Source organism: Lagopus muta, chromosome 1 (genome assembly GCF_023343835.1).
Source record: "Lagopus muta isolate bLagMut1 chromosome 1, bLagMut1 primary, whole genome shotgun sequence".
In the NCBI taxonomy this organism is placed as follows: Eukaryota; Metazoa; Chordata; class Aves; order Galliformes; family Phasianidae; genus Lagopus; species Lagopus muta.
Window position 1 is genome coordinate 59398425 of NC_064433.1, and position 27233 is coordinate 59425657.

The following is a 27233-nucleotide window of genomic DNA, read 5'->3' on the forward strand; positions in this document are numbered from 1 at the left end:
ACAGTGTAAGCAAAGGATGCTGGTTACAAAAAATGAGACAGTCTGTAACTAGAGAGGAAAGACAAGAATTTAATGGAATGAATGGAGAGCTCCCAAAGTCCACACCAGAGCCACAACTTTGAGACTCCAGCACTCTCCACTCCATGATCAGTCCTTCTTCTCTGCCCACCAGAAGGCTGGGGGTGCTCTGAAACACCGGTGTTTGATCTGCCCCTTCAGAGCCCTCTTAGGGAGAGGATTAAGGTGCATTTCTAACTCCACGCAGACCATCTCCACAGCAGCTTCTCCCTCAGCCCTTCAGATCTTCCAGGGAAGGGAATTCAACCCAGAAATCCCTCTCTCCTAGGTGAGTGAATCCTTGTGTTGTCCAACACATGGTAAAAGCTGCATATGAAACCATCTTGGGGGAGGGAGGGAGAGCCCCACTGGTCCTAGCAGTGAGATTCCAGCTCTGTCAGCATCAGGAGACCAGATCTGGTGGAAGGAAGAGGCTGTCCCGTGCTTGGCCTCGAAGGCAAGTCCTCTAGTGGACAGGTGAGTTGATGGAACCTCTGTAAGGCAAAAGAAGGCACTGAACATGGTCTCAAGGATGAAAGAGGATGAAAGGTGACTTGGCTCCTCCCCTTCCAGTCATGGGTATCATTCAGTCATTCAGACCACCCCTTCCTGAGCATTTGCAGGAGCTAGAGAACAGGTGGCATCTGGAGTTTTCTTGGAGCAAGACCCCAGGCTGCTGTCAAGGGCAGCCTCCATGCTGAGCTGAAGCACGGGATATCATCTTTTTCCTCATCATCTAATGAGTTTATTCCTAATGGCGTTTGCAAAGAGACAGAAGCAATAAACAAAGGGCACCAAGAGGCAACCATCAGCTTGGGGCAGCCCTCTAGCCAGGCAGAACTCAACAAAACCAACAGTTCAGTTATAGCAATGAACTCATTCAATTGATTCATTCTAGGATCCCTACTAATCAACCTGCAACACACAGACAACACTCTTGAAAGTCTGGACAGCAGTACAGCCCTTGCCCTGATCCCAGAGCTTCTGTCTCACCTCTCTGAGAGAACCTTTGATGGTGGAGAGCTTGTAGACGATCCAGAGAGGGATGCACACCATGGAGGAGAGGGCCAGCAGCCAGCCCAGCGTATCCCCCCACCACGGATATACATATTTCTTGTTGTAAGTCAGTGGGGTGTATTTGATCACAGAAAACAAGAAGGTTGCCTGACAGGGTGGAAGAAGCCAAGAGAAAAAGTGCAAGAAAATCAACATTGTTAGTCAAAGTAGGTCTGGTTACTCCACACCTGCACAGAATTATGTGGTAAAAGAGAGGCAACATAGCCTCAACACATGTGCAGATCCCTCCTTAAATATGTGTCTATGTATCTCAGAGGCACCCAGCTCTGCCCATCTCTCACCAAGCAAACTGCCGGAGTGATGAAAAGCCAGCAGTATTTGATGATGGGCCACGGCCGGTAGCCAATCATATCTTCAATGTTGTCGTAGAAACGCTCAGCACCTGCAGGAGAGGGGAATGATGTCTCGTTGCTGAGGGAACAAGGGCAGCAGGGTCTGTGTGTCTTAAGGAGATGGCAGGTGAGGGCCCTGCTTCCCCACCATCTGGGAGCTCCCCCGAAAATGAGACAGTAACCTCTTCATAGCCAAGAACCCTGCTAGGAACTTCTGTCCTGGATTAATGTCTGCTCACCCCAGAACAGCTCAGTGGGTCGCCACAGCCCTTTAGCTCGTATATCCTGTGCCCTGTGCTAGTACGTGAACTGAGGCTATGACCTGAACCATATTTTATCCATCTCTTGTGAGTGTCAGGGCTGAAAGAGGGCACACAAAAGCATCATGAGGATCTCAGTCTCCTCTATGCAAAGACTGGGAAACTATTCCCCCAGGGAGCTTCATATCCCCACAGAAGGAGGGCCTCAACTTCAGGGGAACTTAGGAACCTGCTGAGGATGTCTGCCAAGCAGCTCCCCTATGACACTGCTGTGAGGAATGTCCCATCAGTTGAATCCACTGGCAACAAAGCAAGGGTTAGCTGCCTTGCACTATGAAGTGATTTCCAAGAGGAAATATTGACAGGTGCATTGAGGGTGGGGAAAGTGAAAGCTTGAGGGTGCAGAATTGAGCTTTCCTGGTTCATACTCACCATAGACCCAGGCAACGCAGAGCGTCTCGAAGATGGCCACAAAGAGCAGGCACATGCCACTGGCAGCATAGTAATCAAAGAGCTGGAAGACATACATCCCACCCTAGGGAGGGTCAAGTGGGCAGTGAGGAGAAGTGGAGAAAGAGAGAGAAGAAAGGAGTCAGGCACAAGCCAAGAGCTCCAGCCAGAGAAGAGCAGGAATTCAGCATCTTCTCCGTGACTAGGAGACCACCCTCTCCCTCAGGCACACTTTTAGCCAACAACAAAGGCCATCTCCCTTGTGCTCAAGGCCTGATGAAGCTGTGTGGCAGATCTAGGAGACTTCTTGCTCTCAGGAGCCTCAGCAACCCTTCCGTCCTGAGCAGGGCAGGAGATGGGAAGTGACCATCAGAGATGGTGGGGATATTTTAGGAGAAGACAAAAACAAAGCAACTCTTTTAGCTGGAAACAAGGGTGGAAATCCCCTTTGAAGGCAGATTTGGCAGCATCAGCACCACAACACACAGACTTCACTAAGTTTTAATTCCATACACAAGGGAAATATATAGAAAATGAGTGTAATAGATACGGGGCACACTCTGGCTCACTAAATTTTCCATCCATTTTCCACCCAAGTTTTCAACCATTTTTACAGCTCCATACAGAAGCAAAGAAAAGGATAAAGGCTCACTCTAAACCATGCAACCAGCTACAGCAGTAAACGTTTAACTCATGCAGATAAATTTATAACCAGAGATAAATTTATAACCAAAATATTGGCTGTTCAGAGCTCCAATTATCAGTCCTGGCAGGAAAGCTGACAGAACTGTAACTGGCACAAGCGATTAGGACTGGAAGGCAAACACCACAGGGAAGGGAAGGACAGGACAGAGCAGGGCAGGGCAGCCTCCTTCAGGCACTTAGCAGCAGGATGAAGCTCACCCATCTCCAGTATAAATCCCACCACCTGACAGGTCCCTGCCAGAAGGCACTTAGACCCGGCAAACACCATGCAGGTGATCTGAGCCCAAAATACCTCAGTGAGCATCACCAGCCCCACCAGATAGGAGAGGATGGAGACTAGCAGGATGAGGGTCTCCCGGCGGTTCTTCTTGCGGAAGATGGTGGGGTACATGTCCACAAGAGCTGTGACGAGGCTCTCCACACAGACAAACTGCAAAGAGCAGAGATCCCACCTCTGTCAGCCCAACCAGAGCAGTTCGCCAGCAGCCCCACACCTCTATCTGTCAAGTTCAAGCCTGTCTTGAAGGGGTAGTGACTTTAGTCCAGCAGAAAAGCATCCAGCACCTTTACCTGGCTGTCCAGTCCCAGTAAAACAACCATCAAGAAGAAGAAGCACGCCCAGAGTGGGGAGAAGGGCAGCATGACCACAGCCCGAGGGTAGGCGATGAATGCCAGGCCAGGTCCTGCGGGGAGAAGGGCTTCAGAGCAGGCAGCAGCATGGCACAGCATGGCACATCCCTGTGGACCCATATGAAGCAGACACCTGGCCAAGCGCCATGTGGGAAACTAAGGCAGAGTGGAGGAGCTCTGAAGGAGCAAGGAGGGAGGAAAATGGGGCACAGCAAGCTATGGCTGCATCACTGCTACAAGGATTGGGGTCCAGATGAGCCTCTGAGCCCAGCACAAGCCTAGGTATATGCCATGCAGTTACTGCATCCCTTCTGGAGAGACATTACCTGCCTAACATAGCCCCAGTAGGCAGCTTACGTTGACCTCAAGACATGGCCATAGCATCATAACATTTCATGAGTGGGCATTTGTTTCTCCCTGGGTTTTGGAGGCAAAGAGCAGAGCTTCCCAACAGGACAGGAGCCTGCTTCTGCAACACTCTTTTCTCTGGGGCAGATACCCCATGGGCATGCCTCCTGGCCCAGGGGAAAAACAGAAACCTCCCATGACACCATCATCCCACCACCGCCCTCACTCACCTGACTCGGCCACCTCAGCGATAGGCACTCCCTGCTCCTCGGCCATGAAGCCCAGGATGGAGAAGATGGCAAAGCCAGCCACAAAGCTGGTGCCACTGTTGAGGAAGCAGAGGGCCACACAGTCCCTGGGAGGAGGAAGCACAGCATCAGCTGGAGGGTTCAGGTGTGACCCATATCCCATGGCAGCCTCTGCTCTCCTCACCCTTGAGATAGATTTGCTACATATCTAAACACCTTATGTTTTTCCTCTCCTTGTTCCTCAATTATGGGACAGTAGCAGAGACTATTTCTGCTTGAGAGGGGGGCAGTTATTTTTCCTTAATAGATTTCTCAGACCAGTTACAATGTTCTCAGCTCTCAGATCTGCAAGGTATCTCCTGGCCCTCACATTAGGAGAAAAAGATGAACAGAGCCATCCAATTTATTTTCTCTGATCTATTCCCTTTTGTCTCTGTTTCATCTCATTGTCATCCATCTACTCGTTAAACTAAGCATTTCTTATCTATCCAATTCTTTTTTATTCTTCAGTCTCCCCAGGCCTCCTGTGACTGCAGCCCTGGGGACAACTCTAACCTTTTCCAGAATCTTTCCAAAATACTCTGAACAAAACTGAACACACCCTTCCAGCATTTCATGGCCTACTCTGACTTTATTAAACGCTTTATTAAATGCTACTCTGCAAATCCAGTGTGATTTCCTCTACCAGTCTTTAGGTCTCTAGCATTCTGCTCCTCCCTGCACATTAACTGAATCTACTCACAGTCTGCAACCATTTCTAGAGATAAACCTTAGCTCATGCAGAGCCCCGATGCCCTACAAGTGGCTCAGATTATTCCTCCCCATATCACAGCACTTCGAGTGATGAAGGACTACCCAACACCAAAAACCTTTGCTCCACCTCTTCATTTCCTTATTAAGGCAGGAGAGACTTTATGAAACCTTCAGGGTGCATTCCAAAGAATCACCCAGAAGGTTCATGCTCTGCCAAGCTCAACTAGCCCCATGGGATGCTCATGCCAGAACATCCTTTCTCCACCTGCTGTAAGCCATTTAATTTCCACTTATGTTCTCAGTTATTTTATACAAACTCACATTTATTTCCAATAGCTCCTCTTCCTTCCCAGTGTTTCTTCCCTCCTTCCCCCAGATGTATGTATGAGGTTAGAACCTCCTTGGAAAGGCATGGGCTGAGAGATGCTCTCCAGTCACCTGGCAGGTGGGAAGGGGTGTCATGGTGGGGGTAATATGCAAGAAATGGCCAGAGAAAAAGGAGTCCCCAGATTTTCACCTAGAAGGAAGCCATGGAGCCTCCCTTGCAATCCCAGAAAGTGAGAAATATCCCATACGGTGCTGTCTTGGACTGTTGTCATATGAACAGTGGTCCATCCTCCCCACATTCTTTCCTTTCACCAGGTCTCCAAAGGTTACATCTGACCTGAGAGAATTGTGTGGGACATCAAGCTTGTGTCCCTTTGTGTCATTACAGCCTGGCCCTGTCTTTCTGCACAAACCAAAGCTGCAGAGTATAGTATCAACTTGTTAAAATTGGGTAAATGTCTAAAAACAGGCTGGTCAAAGTCTTGATACCAGAACTCAGCACAGTTTCCCTAGCAAAGCCAAAGGCATGAAGGGCTTGTGCACAAATGGACCTGTCTCCTTTTCTTCTGCCTCTCCCAGCTGAAGCTACAGAAGCTTTTCACAACCTTGCTGCTCAGCAGTCCCTGTCATCACCTCCATGTCACACTTCCAGATTGGAGATGCACAGGGACAATGCTCAAGGATGTGCAACAGGCCAGAGCCAATCCATTTTGTCTTCTCTTCCCACAGCCTTTTCTCTCAGAACTGCATCTGACAGAAGGGACAATGTGAAAAGAAAAAGAAGTCCCAGCCCAGCTGCTGCAGAGGCATCCCTACAGCAGGTGTGAAGTTTTAAGGTGAAGAGAAAGATGCCAAGCTAGGTCCACACGGTGGTCTGCTTGGATCTTCCACAGTAATGACAACAAATTTGAATTTAAAAGGTGTGGGGAGCAACATGGTCAGCAGAGAAAGGTGAGAAAGGAAGCAGGTAGCTTTTCTGGTCTCTCCCCTCATACTAACCTTTTGCCTCTGGATATACAGCCTCAGATGCTGCATACATCTGCAGCAAACTGAGTGTGTTTTCACCTGAACACTTCAACTTGACAGCCTGATGCAATTTGGCAGCTGGGCTGACCTCTGCCTGAGGGCAGCCCAGCACGGGGAGAGAATGCAAGAGGCAGGAGTCACACCTGTAGGTTTATATACAGACCCAGAGCACTGAAAAGTGTGCAAGACACTTGGTCTAAAAGAACTTACAGAGGATAAATCACAAGGTGAAAAGACTCCAATCTAGAGCCATTTGATCTCACAGCTCTGCTTCCCCTACCTATGTAAACAGGGGAAGTTGTGGTGTGGATTGGGATCCCAAGGCTAGTGAAGAGGATCTGGCTTTGATGGGTCTCATATGGTCTGGAAAAGGGAATTTATCATCCATGACATGGACAGAAAGTTCCTGACATTTCCCTTGGGTACAAAGCACAGAGAGATGGATTGGAGAAGAAAACACCTGCAAAGTGTTTTCTTACATCTTGAGTAGAAATGGAAAGCATGATACTTCAAAAGGCCCTCAGCGGTTCACCAGCCTAATTGCACTGATGTCGAGGGAAGGGAAGGCTCAAGGCAGCAGAGCCATGCTCTAGTTACCTGTAGCAGTTGTTATGGTATTTGTTATAGCTGCCCAGAGCTGTCAGGCATCCCAGACAAATTGCATACGAAAAGAAGATTTGAGTGCCTGCATCCATCCAGACCTGCAAGGGAGATGCAAACAGAGGTAAGAAGACAAGGCTAGCACAGAGCACAGATGGTGCACCAGTGGGAAGAGGCAGAGACCCAAGGGTCACCATAATCAGCAGAAAAAATCAGTGCTCAGGCTGTCAGCAATACCCTGCATTTAGACAAACCTTTGGTAGGAACAGGTTATGCAGTACAAGGAATTGCAGTGCTCTCTAAAGCACCCTGGGGTAGCAAGAGCCAAAGGGAAAGGAGGTGGTGAGAGATTTGCAATCCCACAGCACGTAGGGACCTTCATCATCATCTCTATCCTTCCCAGGCAAGTGTGCAGAAAACTGTGACTCTGGATAGTCTCTTGGTAGCAAGAGACTGAGTGAGCATTATCCAGGAGAGCTGAAGGAGCCCAGAAGAGGAGGGGGATATGATTTGGGCAAGCCTGGTGTCCCATTGAGTGGCACAGGTATCTATGGCTGGTGGCCTTTTCTCCAAGACCTAACTTCAAAAGTTCCAAAATGTAAAAGCAAATCAACTGGGGAGTAATATTAGAAATAAACAGAGTTGCTCACACAGGGCATCTCTTAAAAGAAAATACTAGAATGATGTTAGTCCCACGAAGCCTGAACTCCACTTCGATCTCTCTGTCAAGAGTACATCCCGGTGCTCAGAGCCTGACATTTGTCAATGACAAATTAGATTTGAAAGACTATTTGAAAGTCACTGATGCAATCATAGCCACCGTCTTCTGCAGAGAACAGCAAAAGCAGGGACCAGCAGTGAGGAATGAAGCAATGACAAAGATTGCTATCTAACATCTTTCTTCCTAAAGGGTTTATAAAATAGAGATAAGGCAAGCATTCAATCAATTGTGCTTCTACAGACAAAAGAGAAAGCAGCAAGGAAAGAAAAGTGGAAAAAAGTGATTATTGGGGTAAATTTAATAAGAAGAGTCTCCAAGTGGCTATGCCTTGGAGCAGCAGTGCTGGTGAGTCCTCAGATAAACACTCACCTTGCTCAGGGCCCTGCCTGGGGATGTATCCCAGGAACAGAAGCACCAGAGGGGAACACAGTGGTTTTGGTGATTCCAAATTATACCCGTACATGCTCAACCAAGGCCTCACATCTTGAGGGGCAACCAGCTAGCACTCACTGGTGTCACTGCTTTCCCCAGCCATCCTGCAAATAGCTCCGTCAACATTCAGCCCCATCTTCTTCTCATCAGTCAAAACTGACAAGAAGAAACCCTTCTACGGGAAGTCAGATCAAATCTTTGATTTGCAGAATGGGAAGAGACAGATGATGGGGTTGGACTGGAACAGCTAGTTCTGGGCACAAGGATATTGAAAAAGTAGTTGGCTTTAGTCTTCTGTACTTTTTTCTTTTTTGGAGGAGTGGGGTAGGGAAGCAGGTTTAGAAACCAAAATATTAGCTCACTATTGCATTTGAAAAAGACTGGAAAAAACAAAGTCTTTTATTTATCTATTTATTTTCTTCACAATTAATTCCTAAAGATTCTTCACCATATATTCTTCGCAATAAATTCCTAATCACTGTGTTTGCAAGCAGTCAGGGCATGGGCTTCACTTCTCCATTGCTTTTTGGGCACAGCAAGGCACTGAGACAGGCTGATCCAGCTGACATCCAGGCATCAATAATTTAAGCATCTTCTTACAGGTCAGGATGGAAAGTTCCGTTAGGCTTGATTTGTTGTTCTGCTGTTCATTGCTTGTGCTGTGTTTTGCCTTTTTTTCAATAAAATTCCAGCTTGAATTTCACTCTCTTGAGGTTTTTGAAGCACTTTCATATCAGTTTGTTCAGGTAAAAAGACTTTTGCCATCAAACAGCATTCCCCACCCTTGCCATAACATTGGCTCCATTTCTGCAGCTCAAACTGATTTAACAGTGGTCAGAAATCTCAAAGATACCAACTACTTAAGAATTTCACAACAACCAGGGAACAGGAAAGACTCAGCATCCCCACTGAGAGGAAAGCTACAGGGAGGAGCAGTCAACCAGTGTTAAATATCAGATAAATCACACGAGCGGGAGACATGAGAAACATCCCAAGGGCAGGAAAAGAACTGGTGCTTTACCAGATGATGGTAGAAGTCAAATATCAAGACACCAAGCTTCATTAGCTCTGTGACTCATGAAGTGGCTTTGTTCCTACAGCCAGCAATACCCTTGATGTGCAGCAGAGATTAAGGATGGGGTCTGCAGGTTCCTGCTGCACTGCCTGGGGTGCACATCCAGAAGGATGTCTGTAGGGAATACGGGTCCTGCCGCAGCATGTGTTCCCATTTGAAGCAAGGCAGCCTGTGGCTGAACCAGTGCAAACAAAGCTAAATATGATATACAGAGATTCTGATCCTACTCAGTCAGTGTGACTGTGAGCACCAGCTCAGACTGTACACACTTCTATTTCTCATTTTCAAAGGCTACTGAAGCTCTTGGGTGAAAGGCCACGCACTTCTACTCCCTTCCCAGACCCCTAGCATCTCCCACATTCTTTGAGTGCTGGATTCCAACAAGATTGATGCCATGGGTGTTATGGAGATGAGCAACAGCAGCATGACTCAGGACCTGGGGTGGAAAGGGTATTCAGCTCACCCCATCTCAGCCCCACAGTTTCATGGGTCCTACAAAAAGCACCTTCTCCTGAAAACAGTAGCCACATCTACTCTCCCAGAGCTGCCTCCTGTGCTCACTCCTCTCCCTCTTATGACTCAGAGAAATGTTCCTTCCAGCCCTTTCAATATCCTCCCCTCCCCACACGCTGCTAAACAACAGCCTCTCATTATTTTAATATTTCCACTCCAACTAAAGGGGCTTGATGGGGTCACAGAGGGCTCTCTTTTCCCTGCAGAAAAGCATGCTGCTCTTCTCTGGCTGCAGCTCTGCTGCTGAAGTTTATCCTCTTGTTCAGATTTTGTTGGCACGTTGGCAGACTGGGTATTTTGCTGCAATTGCTGTCTGCAGTTTTTCAAGCCAGTTTATTTAATTCATAATTCAATTTCCTTGAACATGTTGTTTACTCCAGTTTGTAATAACCTCCTACTCTATGTTTTTAACCAAAGCCTTCACACCTGAGATGCAGTTATTTGAGATGGTTATGGCCTAGCAGAGAACATTTTCCTTCCTCCCTTAATTTTCTTAGCAATATTTGCTTTATTACATGTACTAGAATTTAATAGGCCCCTGAACTGAAACAGATCCTTCCTTAGGAAAACCTCAGAGCACTTATAAATAACAGTAAAGAGCATCTTAGAGCAAAATGCTATTGAACATTGACAGTGGGACAGAGTGAACGCTCAGCAAGTTCACGGATGACATCAAGCTGTGTGGTGCAGTCAACACGCTCAAGGAACGGGTTGCCATCCTGAGGCACCTGGTGAACCTCATGATGTTCAATAAATTCAACTGCAAGGTATGCATGCGAGTCGTGGCAAACCCCTCTGTCAGTACAGGCTGGGGGATGTCAAGGTGGAACAAAGCCCTGCTGAAAACGACCTGGGGGTACTGGTGGATGGTGAACTGGGCAATGTGCCCTCACAGCCCAGAGTACCAACTGTATCCTGGACTGCATGAAAAGAAACACAGCCAGCAGGTCAGGGATGTGATTCTGCCCCTCTGTTCTGCACTGGTGAGATCTCACCTGGAGCACTGTGTCCCAGTCCTTAGTACAGGAGAGATGTAGACCAGTTGGAGTGCACCCAGCCCCCTGTGAGGACAGGCTAAGAGAGCTGGGACTGTTCAGCCTGGAGAAGGGAAGGCTCTGGGGGACTTGAGAGTAGCCTTTCAGTATCTAAAGGTGTTCTGTAAGAAAGAAGGAGACAGACTCTTCCACAGGTTCTGCTATGTTAGAACAAGGGGAAATGGTTTCAAACCAAAAGATAGGAGATTAGATTGAAGATAAGGAAGAGGTTTTGTGCAATCAGGCAATCAGTGCAATCAGGTTTTGTGGTGAGGCACTGGCACCAGTTGCCCAGAGAGGTGATGGATGCCCCGTCCCTGGAGACACTCAAAGCCAGGTTGGATGGGGCTCTGAGCAACCTGATCAACCTGTGGGTGTCCCTGTTCACTGCATGGGAGTTGAACTAGGTGACATTTAATGGCCCCTTCCAACTCAAATGATTCTATTCTAAGAAGCCTAGTGCATGCATCACACATCACACACAGGGGCCATGCTGGCAAGTGCTGAGATGCCCCCAGCAGTCAGCAGAAGACGCAGCAGAGTAAGTCTGTGCTGCACAAGGCATCATTCTTAGGGTAGTGCAAAGCAAAGAGCAAAATTTAGGCAAGCCTTCAGCTGCTGTTCAGTGAGTACCTTTTAGAGAGCTATGCCAAGTTACCTGGTCACCTCCTTCAGTTCTTCCATCTCTGGAGGTGTTCAAGAAACATGTAGCAGTGGCACTGAAGGATGTGGTTAGTGGGCATGGTGGTGGCGGGTTAGAGTTGGTCCAGATAATCTTAGTGGTCTTTTCCAACCTTAATGATGCTATGATTTTATGGTTTTGCATCCAGGAGAGCCCCCCACCTCTACACTTTCTGTAAACACTATAAGTAAAACAAAAAAAACAAGCTCTGGCTCATCCCAAAAACACAGCTGTTCTGCCCTCCTCCCCAAGGTGATGGGGAGGGAAGAAGGATGCTCCTGGACTCCAGGCTGTATGATTCTGCCTAAAAACAAACATGCTGCCTTCAGAAAGGGGAAACGGGGCCAGCAACAGCATGACACGAGCACGTAGGGTCAAGCTGAAGGCTTGCTGGGGGAAAATAAACAAATAAGGGGAACAAATAATATTTAGCATGCCCATGGTTGCCTTCACCTCTTGCTGGGAAGCAGCAGCTCTCATTGGCGGCAGAGCAAGCAGCAGGAGGGACCCAAATTTGAAGGCTCTGACCCCATCCCCAGCATGGCTGCAGGGGCCCATTGCCAAGAAGTTCTCAGAGGCCACAGGGGAAGCAGCTCCTTATGGCAAGCTCTTCTTTGTACAAAGACTTTCTGAGGCTCGAGGGGTAAAGCATAAGCAGACACCACAAGACATTTGTGTTTTGGGGAAATCTGGGGGAAAACAAAAGCAAGAGGTCTTGGACATGTTCTGAGAAGCACTTTCTTGTGCAGAGAGGGACATTCTCCAAGGCTTCTAAATTTTACTCTCCTTTTCTCAGTCAATAAACCTAATAATATTTAACTAGAAATATTTGAGACTGATACCAGAGTGAAAGGAAACCACTGCATTTTTTCTCTTTCATGCAAGACCAAATACATCACTAGCACTTTCTGCATCAACCCCGTCAGCTATCTCTTCAACTCTGTCCGTTACAATGGTGCCTGGTCCTGGTTTGCATTGAGTGATAGAGAAACTGCCAGTGCCAGAAAAAAAGTTGCTCCACCAACAAACTGCCCACACTTCACCCCTGTTTTTAGTGTGAATTATTTCATTTCAGCTTCCTGCAAGTGGACCACTCTGCATCTCTCTCCATAATCACATCAGGAAATCCCAGAGTTATCTACTGAAATAAACAAGTCATAAAATTACCACAGAAAACATTGGGAAGGGTGGAGTGAGCAAGAGAGGAAGTGGTGAGCAACCCTGAGTTCCCCTATCTGTTAAAACCCAGTCTGTACTGCGGAAAATATAGGAACCTTCTGGAGTTCAAAATAGGCAGTCAAGGGGGGACAAAAAGAAACGAGCTCAGCAATTGGCTGGTATGCTACTTTAAAAATACACAATATTAAACAAGAAACAAACAATAGGGTTGGTTTGGGGGCAATTTTTAGATTTGTGGCCTACAGTTCAAAATAAAGTCTCTCAGATGATTTTGCTGTTACCTGCTTCTACTTGAGCAGAACTGGATTTTATTATGTAAAACTTGCTCAGCAGTTTCACTGTATGTCTGATCTATCTTTATATCAAATATTTTGCATTTAATTGTAAACATTTTATAGAATGGGAAGAGGAAGGTGCAGGAAGATTTAGGGAATTAAAGACTTTATGGCTGGAAGAGACCATCATGCCAGAACTTGGACTGAATGATCCTTGTGGGTCTCTTCCAACTCAGGATATTCTATGATTAATCATCAGTCAGCTCTCGTGCACAGGATTTCATGGTTCTGTCCAAGGTCATTGAGCAGGTGAAAAGCAGTGATTTCCACACAGACACTTAATCACATCTTGGCTGCTTCTCCCCTGGTAGAATCTGCTAAATAATTCATCCCTTCTTTTCACATATGTTTTCATATACTTTTAAGCAGTTATCCTCTTGTCCCCTTGTATATTGTTTTCCCTTTATCTAAACCTCCCCTTGAGACTCCTTATTACAAGGCTCAGATCGAAGAGGTTATTATATTTTTTTTCAAATTTCCAGCATCCCTTCCTAGGCACTGCAGAACTTTGCATTTTTCCAGGCAGCACTGGACAGCAGTAAGCAGTCATAGCCTTGTCCTGTGAGCACAAGTCGATTGTCATCAGCTTGGCTGGCAGGACATTTGCTGTCCCTGCATGGCAGCAGGGGCAAACTGTGTGCATGCAGGGCTTGGGGCACTAACCCTTACCTTTCCTATTCAATAGGAGAAAAATGAAGAAAATGCAAGACTTGCTACCCGGTTTGGTGAGAGCCCTGTAAGCACAAGGCTTTGCAGAAGCAAGGAAGCACACTTGGAAAGTGGCAGAAGGATCTCACATCACATCAGCTCACACAGACCTGTCCTCACTCTCTTGAGAGTTTTAGAAAACCCCCTTCAACCTCTCTTCACCTCACAGGGAGGCAGGGCTGTCCTGCCCACCTCCTCCCTGCAGCTGAGAGAGAATGAGAGAAGCTGGTAATGCAAAACAAAGCCTTTCAGCCACTGCTTGGGCACACAAATGAGAGCAACTTCCAGAATGCTGGACAGGATCTCTGTGCACTTCACACGATGAAAACCAGATCTCCTTCAGCTGCAGACTGGAAGCCTTAAGTTAAACCTGCTCAACCAGAGTCACACCGTGCTGGAGGCACTGGCAAATTCAGAGCCCCCAGCAGCCTTAGCACATTGTCACCACACTCCACTGACCCTTGCTCCTTGCATCAGGCAGAGATGCCCACACTTGCAAAATTAACAGCAGAGTCAACACTAGGGCTAGAGCAGAAAGAGTTAATGGGGTTACAAAGGGTTTTGCTGGCCTATTTTCCAAGCAGGCACCCTTTAATCTCCTTTGGAAACACCTTCACACAAAGGCTGGTACAGCAGCTCAGCTGGAGCCAGGATTTAATGTGGAGGAACTTGTCCCAAAGAGATTAACAGCAGCAGTCAGGCACAGACTGTCCAGCCAGGCAGGCAGGAATTTCTCAATAAGGACTGGGGGGGGAGAAGAACAGCCAGGTCCTAGGGTGCATCAAGTCATCCTCATTCTCTCCTACCTCCTCCTTCTCCTCACCCCTGCAACCCCAGACATTACAGAGCCCCCAAGCACAGTGGTATCCCCAAGAAATGACAGGTTCAGTTGACATTGCCCTCTCTGAGGGGGCTAAACAAACCGATGGCTTCTGCCACCTGTGTTCTTGCTCCCAGGCAGTTCAGACCCACCTCAGATGAGAAAATACAGGAAGGGCACAGGGAAAGGCCAAGGGCCATCCGTATCATAGTCCTGCCTTATATCCAGTGTAGGTAAAGAGGAGACAGATAGAAAGAATTGGGAGAAAGATAGTATGGAAAGAAAAAACAAGGAAAGAAGATAGCCACAGGCATCCAGGTAAGCACAACTCAGCCATTCATTTTTTCACCAGTCTTACCTGAGGATCCCCGAGTCGACTGAGGTCTGGGTAAAGGTAGAAGAGGATTCCCTGGGATGCCCCAGGCAGGGAGACTCCCCGGATCAGCAGGACTACCAGCATGAGGTACGGAAATGTGGCTGTGAAGTACACCACCTAGAAATGGAACATGGGAACAGGCATGAGCACTCCAAGCACCTTGCTTTAGCCTACACTGAGAAGAAATGCATTTTTTTATATGTGCCCAGGAACTGCGTGGTGTGGCACAGCATGTTTGGAGCCAGAGAAAATCTTGCTAGTCCTAGGAGTGAACCAGAGTGAGAGTCGGGCTGTCACAAGAGCAGCTCCACCGAAGACAGCAGTAATACTTGTCTGCATCAGCAGAGGGGCTATGCATCCCCAGCTCAGTTGCTAATTGCTGTAGTGTGCCACAATACCACATTGTGCTCTGTGTTTCCAAATTGTCAAACTAGTCGAGGTCTGATGCAGCCTCCCCAGCAGTTCAAGTAGCGTCATTAATGCCTTTGCATTGCTCCTGCACATTCAAGACTTATTGATCACCTTTAAAACAGTTGCTCAATTTGTTGTATCACACTGGGCCAGCAAAGAAATGTTGCTCCTTCAGGTTTTTCCTGTGTGGACGTGCTGATCAGCACACTTCAACTTAATGCTACCTTACAGCTCTTTTCTCAGCTTCAGCAGTTACGCACTGAAGAACCGAAGAACTTCTCTAGAGGAACCACAATATGTGATGCTGTGAAATCATCTGTTTCTCCCACCTGCCCATCCATCCAGAACGAGCTGTTTCAAAATCCCCTTAAAGCACACCATTCCCTGATGGCAGGGACAGGCTTCTGCAGCAGAGGAAGTACTGCCAGCAGCAAGAGGATGATTTCCCTGAGCAACACAACCACCTTCTCTCTTCCCTGGATAATTCTTGTGAGACAAGCAGTGCTTCAAAAAGATTTTTTTTTTCTGGATCCATCCTGTTGATATACTTTATTTGAATAAAACAACATCCAAAGAACCTGGCACTGCCATGGGAGCCCTGCTCTAAGTTGAGATACACGTTTTGGTAATTCAGTCTTGTTATGTAGAAGGACAGAAGGATTGGAGTGATGTCCTACCCTTGAAAAACAAACTCTTTGATTATCACCTCTGCCTGCAGCCCCAAGTTCTCTATGCATTTAATACACCTTGCTCTATATATCACAGCGGTCTGGGGTAATGTCACAGAGATCAGTGAAAAACATCTCCCTGCTGGGGCTCATGATTGCCTGAGATGTCTGCACAAGCAGCTCCATCCCTGTCTGTCTGAATCTGCATCCTAGGTGTTGAAGGAACCCGGGGACAGCATTCTTCAACACTGGCAAATGCCATCATTCATTTCAATCTCAAGGTTTCAAGAAGGCTCTGATTTAGAGCTTCTCAGTGACAGTTAATCAAATCTATGGGTCCTGCGAGTTTAACAGTCATCTCTGTACTTACCACAGAACCAAATTATTGCTTCAGGATATGACAGGATGAAAGTCTAATATTTCTCAGCTCACGAAATCAAAATATTTGAAACAGAAATCTCAAAAATAACCCATTGCCTTTCAACCTTGGTGCATTTTCTTCCAGGGTGGCAAGTTGCATACTTTCAGATGGATCTCTAAAAAACATCAATTTTAGGAGCTCAGAACGCAATCTGCTTGTTCTCTTGTGTGTGGTTCAGATTCTGGACTTGGTAATGTCCTGTGTGCCTGTGAGTGCTCACATGTTGAGCTTTTCACTCAACAGTCACTTACATCTGCACTGAGACCAGCGGCCTGGATTTGGAGAATGTTTTCTTGAATGGAAGTTCCAAACTTCTATCCGACAGCATGGACATCTGGATCCAATAAGATATTACTCAATGCTTGGCTCAAAACCAATCTTTTTATTTCTTGGGCATTGTTAGCTCTAGCTCCATCACCAGGAACCTTGCCGGGACCAGTGTGATCGTTCTGTCACATGCTGGTCAACAACATCCAGGGTTTATTTGAACCTGATCCACATGCTTCGGCAAAGTGATTCCATCTGTGACAACCTCCTGCATCTGCGAGAGCTCCCTGGGGACAGGCAATCTCTGCATCTGAGGATGCAAACTGCTGTGTAAAACTGTTCTGTGTAGGACAAATTCAGTTCAAGGGCTGATAAACCAGTGGGCCATGTATCTCTACTGGAAGGTTTCTGTTTTCATCTCACTATTGCTAGTCCTTTTTGCTAAGAGTCACTTGCATTTAGCACTGAACTCAGATCTGAAATAGATTGGATTTGTTCTCAGCACTTCCCACACTATGTTTGCTGTACTTTCATATCATTTTTGCTGTTATTATACTGCCTCTGCTTTCTTTTACCAGGCCACTACAGCAAGCAGTTGCTCTTTTCTTCTAATTTTACTCCATGGAAACCAGGAAATATTGTCTCTGCAAGCTGCTTGACTTTGCCTTCATGTTTCACAATTCTGGACTATCCTGGAAGCAGGAGGAACTGATAACATCCATGCCATCAACTTGATGGAAATGGATGCAGCTACAATTTACAACCCACCACACTGAAGAGACACCGTCTAGATAACATACTAAACAATTTCACTTCCATCTGTTTTTGCTGCCTCCAGACTGGGAATGGGTCAGGAGGCAGAAGTAGAAACAAATTGTGTCAGTGCTGCAAAAGAGAGAGGAGGCAGGGGTGAGGCAGCTCAGGATGGAGCTGGATAGTCTCACCAACCTGCCTCGGAGAAATCCCTCTGTGATAACCAGCGTGGCTAAAAAAGGAAATCTTATACATGGGGAATGCAAGCATCTATAGGAAGAGCTAGGACCAACAGGAAAGACAAAAAGAAGATCCCCATGATGCTGAGGCAGAGAAAGCTTTAAGTACATGGGCGTTTACTATCTAATAAATGAGAAAATATCCAGCAGGGGCACAAACTGTTCATGCTGTGGCAGAAGGGAAGGGAACTTGAACCACCTCTTACACACAAAGATAGCAATGGCTCCTGGGCCAGCACTTGGAGGCTCAGTGTGAGCCTAGAACTCACCTTTCCTGTGGACTTGACCCCTTTCCAGATGCAAAAGTAGCACATGATCCACGCCAGTAGCAAACACAAGGCCAGCTCCCAACGCAGGCTGCCCAGGTGCTGGATGCCATCAGAAATCTTCAGCACTCTCCTCCTGTAGAGGGAGAAGAAAACAGCACCCAAGTGTCTCCAGTGTCGGCCACCAGTGTTCCCAACACACCTCTCACCACACCTCCAGAGCACCTAACAACTTTGAGGAGAAAGGATGTTCTACAAACAAGACCCAGCTCTGAGCTGCAAGCTGCAGAGGTGTCAAACTGTAGCCCACTACTGGAATTAGACTACTGGACCAGTACTACCAGCCTGGAGGTTCACACATGGATTCTACACTTGCTCTCAAGTTGGGCTGTTGGGTCAAGACATTTCTTTCCCTTTCCCCCTCCAACCTTTAGTGTTTCTGCTCCCTCTTGCACTTACCAGCTTACAAGGCCAAGGTCTTACAATCTCACCCTTGCCTTAAAGCAGCTTTCTGAGCTATGGGTATGGCAGGTCTTCCTCACCATTTACAGAAGCAAGAACTCATTCTCCTTCTTCTGTCTTCTATGCTGCACTGATGGATCTGAGTGTGAAACTGTCCCAAACCCCAGTCCTGAGATGAGCAGAGAAGGACATGTGCTACCTTAGAGGCCCAGCAGCAGTGTGTACAGCACGCTCACAAACCCACCCTGTTGCAATTATCCCCAAATCAAGTTTGCATTCCTGGAGAACCATAGTCTGAGATGGATTGAGAGGATAAGAGGGGTTCACAGGAAATCAGGCTGTTCCTCTGAATATTTTATTTTCATCTTGCTTTCTTTCCTGCTTCTAGGGGCATGGACTCTGTAACCAGTGAGGGAAGAGTAACCAGTTAGTGTGTAACTAACAGGACACTGTACCACAGCCAGGAACGGCCACAGCAGTGTGCCTTCACCCCAGTGGCAGGTCAGTGCTTCCCTAGGAAACTCCTGCCTCCTGCACCCTTTCCCCAACACTACACTGGAAATTTCTAGTCCTGTGTGCTGGCACTTCAGTAACACAGGGATGCTCACAGTGGTGAAGTGAGCATCAGCTTTTCCAGCAGCCAGCCTCAGGAAGAGCAGTCTAAGTTCATAACAGCATCTAACTGCCTGCAAGCAGTTTAAAGGAAAAAAGTAAAAGGGAACTGTAGGAGAAGAGGAAAATACCAACTACGGAAGGAATAAATGCCATAAGCTTACTAGCAACAATGTATGCATTCAGTGTCTTCCAGCCTGTAATGATCTCTCTGCTCACAGGCAAATGCAAGTGAAGTGCTTCGCCCTGTGCTGCCCCAGGGATGCTCTAGGGACATGATGTACTCTGTGCTGGTGGTACACAGCAGTGAGGGCACAGCCCTCTACCAGCCACTGTTCACCGGGTAATCTGTGGTGGCAGCAGGGCTTGCCTTCTCAGTCTTTCAGCAAGGACTTGGTACTGGTCTGTGTCCATCATCAGAGAGCCAGCAGGTCTAAGGCTTCATGCCAGAAATAAAGGAACTCTGTACTTTGGAGTAAACTAGTGCATGGGCACGAGGGAAGGAGACCATGAAAATGAGGGCACAGATTTTACCAGGCTGTGAGCTGAACTCGGTACTTTGTTCTCATTTTGGTAAGCTTCTCCCCTCAGAATGGCTTGCATATTAGCCACTCTGAAATAAAAATGTCTAATATCTAATATTCACTATCTACTATCTAATAAAAACATCACTAGTATGGATCCCTTTAGTAATTCAAAAGGCTTTAAGGTTTCCTCCTCAACAGCTTACCATGCTAAAGCTCGCAAAACATGCAGACAAAGACCCACCACAGTGATGCTGCAGAGTGGATCACCACAGATCTAACCCTGCTTCCAGCTGCAGTCTTAGGACCCATATCCTGAGCATGGACACAGCCACCAGGCAGGTCAAGGGCTGCAACCTATATATAAATCCTGATCAAAGCACATGGTTATGGCTCTCATTTCCTGAGGCAGTAATGAGGTTTAATGAGGTTTGTACCCTTGGTAAGTCTGATCCATGGTTTGAAGATAGGGAACATACAGCCAATTCACCTGCATTGCAGGAGAAAACAACTGTGTAAGGGAGTTCATGGGTGGCAGTGAAGAGAAGCAGCACAAACAGGGAAAGGGGAGAGCAACAGCAGAGGAATAAAGGAGAAGAAAAAAGATCGAGAATCAAAGGAAGCAAAGCAACAGTGAGGCAAGGTCTTGCACAGAGTCAGCTGGCCTTCACTGAAGTCAGTGAGAGAAAGAAGCTGAAACAATCCCGGGGTATGTGAATACAGTGTAAGACTTACATGTCCATTTCACTGGCTTTATTGCCCTCTTTATAAGTTTTAATGAAAAATATATTTTTTAAAATATTTTCTTAATTTTATATATCAGCAGGATTCTATTTTTTATATGCAGCCCAAGACAATTCCTCTTCACTCAGTGCATCCCAGGCAAATCAAAAGGCTGGACACCTCTGGACAAGTCCACTGGCACTGAGACACATCAGCGCAGCTCTGGACAAACACCACAGGCTCAGTGATGCCATCCTTGACTGACTTTGCTGTCCCCAAGAGCCTTTGCCCTGATCTGACCAGCTTGCTCACTGTGACCTCTTCTGACCAGCGTGGTTTAATAGGAAGTACCTCCGCAGGTTGGTTCATTGCCCAGAGATTGCTTGTCTTGGAAGAAAGAGGGATATCAGCCCGTCCTTTACTTACTCCCAGAACTCGATGACTGGGGAGGTGGCATTTTCACTGGTCACATTTAGGGTTGAATTCGCCCTCTGAAACTCCATGCAGTTCCCTGTAGGAGAAGCCCAGGGAGGGAAGGAGTGTGAGTAGTAGTGGCTGGAGTACTGAAGGATCAGAAAAAATGCTCCCTTTCCATCCACAGTGACAGCACTCATTAGTATTGACTCAGAGACAAACTTTGAGTAGTCCCAAAGACGCACCAAAGGAGATCCCTCCAGGTCAAGGCTGGCAAGAAACCTGGGACAATCAAGAAGATGGCATTTAATTTTTCCTTCCAGCAGGCACAGTGAGCAGTCCCAACCAGCACTGGCTCTGTGGCTAACACACAACAGGATGATGGGATTTTTCATCACTGCCGAAGAGGAAGATAGCCTCAGTGGCTGCAGCTTCTTCCCCAAAGCACCAGCAGCACAATCACTGGGGGCTCCCCACACCTACAAGCCCCACTGTGACTCAGTTTTGGGTTTCATGGGTTCAGCATGGGCATACCTTTTCCTGGAGCCAAAGGGTCCTCCACACCTACCTGTGTTCCATTCATGATCACAGCTGCCCCAGGGAAGGTCGATGGTGAACGAACTGAAGAGATAGAACAAGGCCCAGGCCAAGACAATGATGTAGTAGAAGTTCAGGAGCACAACGATGACCTGTGAGGCATAACCAATTCCTGCAGAAAGGAGGCCCCAGGTGAACCACATGTTGAAAGATGGAAGCAGGCTTCGCCAAAGGCTCAGTGCCTTTCCATCTGACAGCCCCCACTGTGCTGCATCCCTGCCCCACACCTTGACTGTGCTGCTGGATGTACACCAACAAGCTAGCCACTCATGCCATCATCTCCTTTCCACATCCCACCATCTGTGCAGGTACTTTAACACAACCTGCACCAGCAGATGGACTTGGAGGGCAGTCATTTTGGGATGAATGTGCTCTTTGGGCCTCAGACCTACTAGAAATGCAGCCTTACAGGGAGCTGAGGTTCTAAGCATCAGGCGTTGCCCGGCCAGCGATGCAGACAGCTGAATCTGCCCAGCATCTCCAGGCCTTGGGCAGTCCACATGAAGCACTCTGTGGAGTCCAGACCCAAGGCAGAATGAAGGGCTGGGAGTCTGGACAGGGGATAGACAGAGTGTGGCTGGAAAACCACCCAGAGAGACAGAAACATGTGACAGTGCTCCAGCTGCTGAATAATACCTATTCTACCAAAATTCAGTTTCCCTTCATTTTTTCATCCTTCTTCCTTCTACACTGTTTGGGAAGTTTTTGTGTTAACATGCAACTTCCCTGATAGATGCCAGAGGAGTATCTAAAAGATTCAGTATGTAGGATAGAAGCTACTGTTAAGACCTGAGAGATCACAGAAAGTGACTTGAAAATGGATAATCATGCTGAAATAGTGCAAGAAGTGGATCTGACAGCTAATGATTTATTAAGACAGCTGACACCTTTCACCACGAAGATTTTAAGCCCTCCACAAACTCGGGAAAATGACTTAGCACCGATTTACAGGGACAGTAGTATATTTTAAGTAAGTTCCTGATAACTGCCAGGAGCATTTTCATCATTAGATCTTGAAGATCATTTTTATTGGGTGCAAAGCTTCTGTCCAGAGATCTGGACATGAAGAAGGAATCCGGGATGCAATGTTTGGTGAGAAGGTGTAATTTTGGGAAGGTTTGGGATCTATAGTTGTGGTCAGAGGATGAGCGCAGTGTCCCACCATAGGTCCCCGGACCCCCCCAGGTCTCAACCCACTCACCTTCAAAGAGGGGACAGATCTTCCGCCAGGCTGTCACACCTCCTTGGCTGGTGTACTGTCCCAGTGCCGTCTCCAGGAAGAAGACAGGGATGCCACAGGTGAAGAGGAAGATGAGGTAAGGGATGAAAAAGGCACCTGGCAGATTCAAGCAGCACAGAGGAGAAATAAGCTCCATCACGTGGCTGGATTCAGCTCATCAGTTAGCATCAATACAGGTTAGGGTTTGACCTACTGCAGAGGTTCTTTGCAGAGAAGGACCAGGGTGTTCTGGTGGACAACAGGCTGGCCACAAGCCAGCAGTGAGCTCTTGTGGCCAAAAAGGCCGATGGCATCCTGGGATGCATTAAAAACAGTATAGCCAGCAGGTCAAGGGAGATTGTCCTCCTCTCTTTTCTGCCCTGATGAGGCTACATTTTAGACTACAGTGTCCAGTTCTAGGCTCCCAGTTCAAAAAAGACAGGGATCTCCTCGAAAGAATCCAGTGGAAGACTACAAAGATAATAAATGGCCTGGAGTATCTCCCATATGAGGAAAGGCTGAGTAACCTGCATCTGTTCAGCCTGGGGAAGACTGAGGGGGGAATCTCATTAATGTTTATAATTATCTAAGGGGAGGCAGGAGGCAAATTAATGAGGCCAGGCTCCTCTCAGTGATGGATAGGACAAGGAGCAATGGCCTAAAACTTGAACATAGGAAGTTCCACACAAACATGGGGAAGAAATTCTTTATGGTAAGGGTGATGGTGCACTGGAATAGGTTGCCCAGAGAGGCCGTGGAGTCTCCTTCTATGGAGATATTCAAGACCCATCTGGATGCCTACTTGTGCAATCAAATGTAGGGAACCTGCTTCAGCAAAAGATTTGGACTCAATAATCTCTTGAGGTCAATTCCAACCCCTGTAATTCTGTGATTCTGTGATCTTCAGCCTGGCCCTGAGAAAGTCCCTCTGAGATACCACATGGGGACAGCATGAGAAGGATGTATGCTGAGGAGGGTAGGAAGGGCATGGAAAAAGGGATTTTCCTCAAGTACAATTGCTCAGAGCGATGTGATTGCCTGAGAAACTTAGTACATGGGAAAGAAGATAAGGAAGGAAAGTCTCTAAGGCTTTGTGTGTGTGTGCGTGTGCACAGAAAACAGGTCTCAGTACTTGCATATAAATAAAAGAGAACATCCTGCCATAAAGTCATTATGGTTTTGGAACAAGTTGTCAGTTCCTTTTATGCTGATTATTCTGACGATAAAAGCACCAAAAAACTGAGGATACATGTAGAGTAATACCTCCACCCAGCCTGGGTTTGCTGATCAAAACAACATGCAAAGGGAAATGCATTACATGCAATTACAGAAATGTATATTGCTCGCACCAGCAGCCAGGGCTGCCCTACAGTCAAGACCTGCCATGAAACCAGGCAGAGAAGGATGAAACCCATCAGGTGTTTGTTACCCCAGGTTGGCATTAATTGCAGTAACAGCTTTCATCCTGCAGAGCCTGAAGGACAGTCCCACAAGCTGCTCAAGAGCCCAGCTTCGTTGATGACCTATTGAGGAGACTCAAGCCCTTGCCTTCCCCCTACGTAGTCCTCTTCCATGCCAGACAGATGCTAACTGGCTCTCAGGTCAAGCTGACAGGAGTTCAGAAGAAATAGCAATCCTCAGACACAAGCAAACTAAAAACTCAAGAGATTTCATTAAGAAGCTTAGCCAGCATGTATGGAGAGAGGGAAGGGGCTTGGGGTTCAGCCACAAATCCCACCTCACATTCAGTCCAGTGGGTTACAGGGCCACAATGGGATGAGGTGATGCACTGCAGCACAGACCCACTGCCTGGCAGATGTAGGAAGCTGCATCCTGCTCCCTTCCCCACAGCACCAGGGCTGCACACCAGACAGGCTGCCCCAGTATTTCCCAATCGGCCAGACTTGCCTGCCATGGGAGGGCCTGACGATAGGGAAATAACTTTTTTTTTCTTGTTTACATTTTTTTTCTGCCATTGCACAGAACTTATATATGGCATTGCTAAATACACTCCCAAGCCCTCTCTGAACTGTCCCCAGCCACCAGCACTATAGGGCTCAGCAGGCAGTGATGCCAGGCAGGCTTCAGGCCCTGCTGCCTGACAGGACCCATGCAGGGAGGGGAGCAGGCACTGCTCTCACACAGCCCCACGGGAAGGGGAGCAAGAACAGCCCTCCCTTTCAACAGAGAATAACATTCCCAAGCTCATGGTGAAAAGGAACAAGCACCAAGCAAAGCACAGCGTGAAAGTAGCTAAACAGCAGCTAATCCTCTTTTGTGCCCTTGGGAGGAAAGCAGTTTAGCGGGGCCCATGAGACTGCCCCCAGCAAATGGCAGGGGATTTCAGCCCTGGCTCCCCAGTGCCCACCAACTCCACACCAAGTGCTGCATCCCCTCACCTCTGCCCTTCCAGAGAGCCCAATTAACAACTAATCACCAAAGTGAGAGAGAAGCTCCCTCCCTGCATACCACCAAATCCAACCTGAGAATCGCTTTGGGCTTTCATGTTTTAAATAAAGTTTTCTCTCCTAAAAGGCTGCCTTAATTTAAAAGCCGGCACGAGATTCTGAACAAGTGCAGCCCGAGGGAGGCCAGGGGTCATTGCTGAGCTGCGAGACTGCGTAGCATTCACGTACCAGGTGACAGCCATGTTCCTTCTGACCCTTACGCACACTGCTCTGTGCCTCGTCACCCTGCAATGGAGCCCCTGGGTTGAGTCTTATGGACCAGGCACTGCATGGCTGCTGCCAGTGGTGAGCAAGGCTCAACGCAGGTATCATGGTGGGAATGTGGTGACCAGTGAAGCTGGCTGGGGCTGCACTCACCTCCACCATTCTTGTAGCAGAGGTAGGGGAAGCGCCAGACATTTCCCAGGCCGATGATCTCCCCAGCCACCGACAGGACGTATTCCAGCTTGTTGTTCCAATGCCCTCGCTCCAGAGTCTCATCCTTCTCTTTCTTCTCCTTCTCTGTGCTGGGTTGTGCAGGCACCGTTTCGCCATTACTAACAGCACCAGGGACACTGTAATCCATCCCACCTTCAGAAAGAGTTTCCTTTGTTATGTTCAAAACAAGCTGTGCAATAAGGCCAAAATTTGGGCTATGGAGGGCAAGAGACGGGAGAGATGCACAAACACCTGCGTGCCAAACCCTTACTTGTTCCTTATAATGATTCCTGCTAGAAGAAAGGTGCCAAGAGCATATGTGAACTTTGCCTGTGCAAGCCATTATTAGTTTCATCATTTTTAATCGACCCATCTGAAAACATTCCTGCTTCTGGAAGCTCATCTGTCTGCAGGATCTCCCACAGCAGCAGAGACTGAGGAACAGAGCTGGAGCTGGAATGGGGTGAGAGTAGGATTAGAAACATAATGAGAGGTCTTGTACGGGTTTCTTGTCACCTCTTTTGCCATTTACTAAGGTCTGGCTTCACAGACCATATAGTGAAAGCCAGAAAGCACAGAAAATTTTTTAGATGTAGAAAGAGGACAAAATGAAATTAGAGTTTTTCTTTCAGTGGTGGCAGCTGTTAAGAGTGATTTACTAGATGTGACATAAGAGTAATTTGATTTTGAGGATGGTGCTATCCTTCCATGTGCTGAAAAACTACAAATGCCACAGCCTTCCCAAGGCTCTGCCTATTCTGAGGAGGCTTTGGCAGTGACTCTGCAGCCACCAATTTTTTTTACTCAGAGGGCAGTGAGGTGGTGGCACAGGTGCCCAGAGAAGCAGTGGTGCCCCATCCCTCGAGGCACTGAGGGCAAGGTTAGATGGGGCCCTGGGCAGCCTGATCTGCTGGGTGGCAGCCCTGCTCAAAGCAGGAGGGTTGGAGGCCGGTGGACTTTGAGGTCCATTCCAAACCAAAACATTCTAGGATTCTATAATTTAGGAGGCTGGAGGTTTGAGCCTGTTCCTCATGGGCATGATGCCCTCCTGGCTACAGAGCCCTGCAGGGCAAAGGCTGAGGGCAGTTGTTCGCACCAAATCCTGGTACTGAAGTTGGGATTGCTGAAGACCCTTGCACCACAGAGGACACCTTCTTCCACTAGTTTGCCGCAGCTCTCAGCAGCCCTTCCAGCCTCAGCGTAATGCAGGAAATTTTGGCCATCCATTCACACTGTCACCAAGAGAGCAGGAAAAGGCACTGGCAGCAAATGACACTCTTCATCCGGGGAGGGGAAAAAAAAAAAACAACAGGCAAAGCAGCACTTTGACCCTCTCCCTCCCTCCCTGCCCTGCCCTGCACGGCCCCCTATAAAGCACTCGGGGAGGCAAAGAGGAGTGAGGAGCCCTCGCAGGAGTTTGACAGCAGCTGCTTAGAAGGATCGGAGGAACCGTCAGTAGAGCAGTCAGAGTTAGAAAATGATTAAACGAGCAGAACGCGAGGTGACCTCTCATCCACATGAGACACAGGTGGGCATGGGGGGCAGGAACGGGTTTACCTGGAGGATGGCACTGTCGGAGCACTAGCAGGCAGGAGAGGTGAAGGCAGGACTGAAAGGTGCTGGCGGTTTAAAGTGTGGAAAGAAAAAATTCAGCCGTGGTGTAATCCTAGACTTCGCCCAACCCACATTCCTTCCCCCACCCCCCAGGGCCGGACAAAAACCTACACATGACTGATTTCATGGCCAGTGCAAAGGGGCTCTTTCCCCCTGCCTGCCTGTGAGAAGCTCTTGCTGGTGCCGTTAGTCTCTTGCAGCACTCCTGGCCAAGGACTACTTGGCTCCAGTGCAGCTGCACTTGGTGGTGCCGCTGCCTATCACTGGCTGTGGAACTGCAGGAAAAAGCATGACCCAAAATGACAAGCCTAGCCGAGGTAAGAGCTGAATCTTGGCTGAATGGGAATTTCATACCATGGGGTCCGCAAGGGAATGTGGACATGGGGCAGCTCCCATGCCACACGTCACCACATGAGCTGCAATCAAGCATAACTATGAAAACCAGCCCTGGATCCGCACAGGGCTGCAGC

General features: G+C 47.8%; 1 protein-coding gene across 2 annotated transcripts; it reads right to left on the bottom strand.

Moving 5' to 3' along the window:
• Positions 1-48: 48 nt before the first annotated feature.
• LOC125688251 (sodium- and chloride-dependent GABA transporter 2) lies at positions 49-26832 on the bottom strand. Of its 2 annotated transcripts, none has more exons than XM_048934045.1 (15): positions 26707-26832; positions 25090-25302; positions 22247-22381; positions 21017-21157; positions 20461-20545; positions 17717-17849; positions 14671-14805; positions 6811-6914; positions 4090-4214; positions 3452-3564; positions 3174-3311; positions 2159-2261; positions 1416-1516; positions 1051-1221; positions 49-551 (listed from the first exon to the last, which is right to left on the bottom strand). In XM_048934045.1, the coding sequence occupies exons 2-15, from the start codon at positions 25295-25297 to the stop codon at positions 432-434; spliced, it is 1812 nt and encodes a 603-aa protein (XP_048790002.1). In that variant the 5' UTR covers positions 25298-25302; positions 26707-26832; the 3' UTR covers positions 49-431. The 2 variants fall into 2 exon arrangements, with proteins under 2 accessions (XP_048790002.1, XP_048790001.1); XM_048934044.1 differs by having other exon boundaries at positions 3446-3564.
• Positions 26833-27233: the final 401 nt, after the last annotated feature.

Bases quoted from the DNA above. Each gene is read 5' to 3' on its own strand.
- LOC125688251 (XM_048934044.1), bottom strand. From the start codon at position 25,297: ATGGATTACAGTGTCCCTGGTGCTGTTAGTAATGGCGAAACGGTGCCT. The intron at 14,806-17,716 runs GTGAGTTCTAGG...TTCCATTTCTAG, and splicing joins GGGTCAAGTCCACAGGAAAG to GTGGTGTACTTCACAGCCAC. The intron at 1,517-2,158 runs GTGAGTATGAAC...CCTCTCCTGCAG, and splicing joins CTGCGTTGCCTGGGTCTATG to GTGCTGAGCGTTTCTACGAC.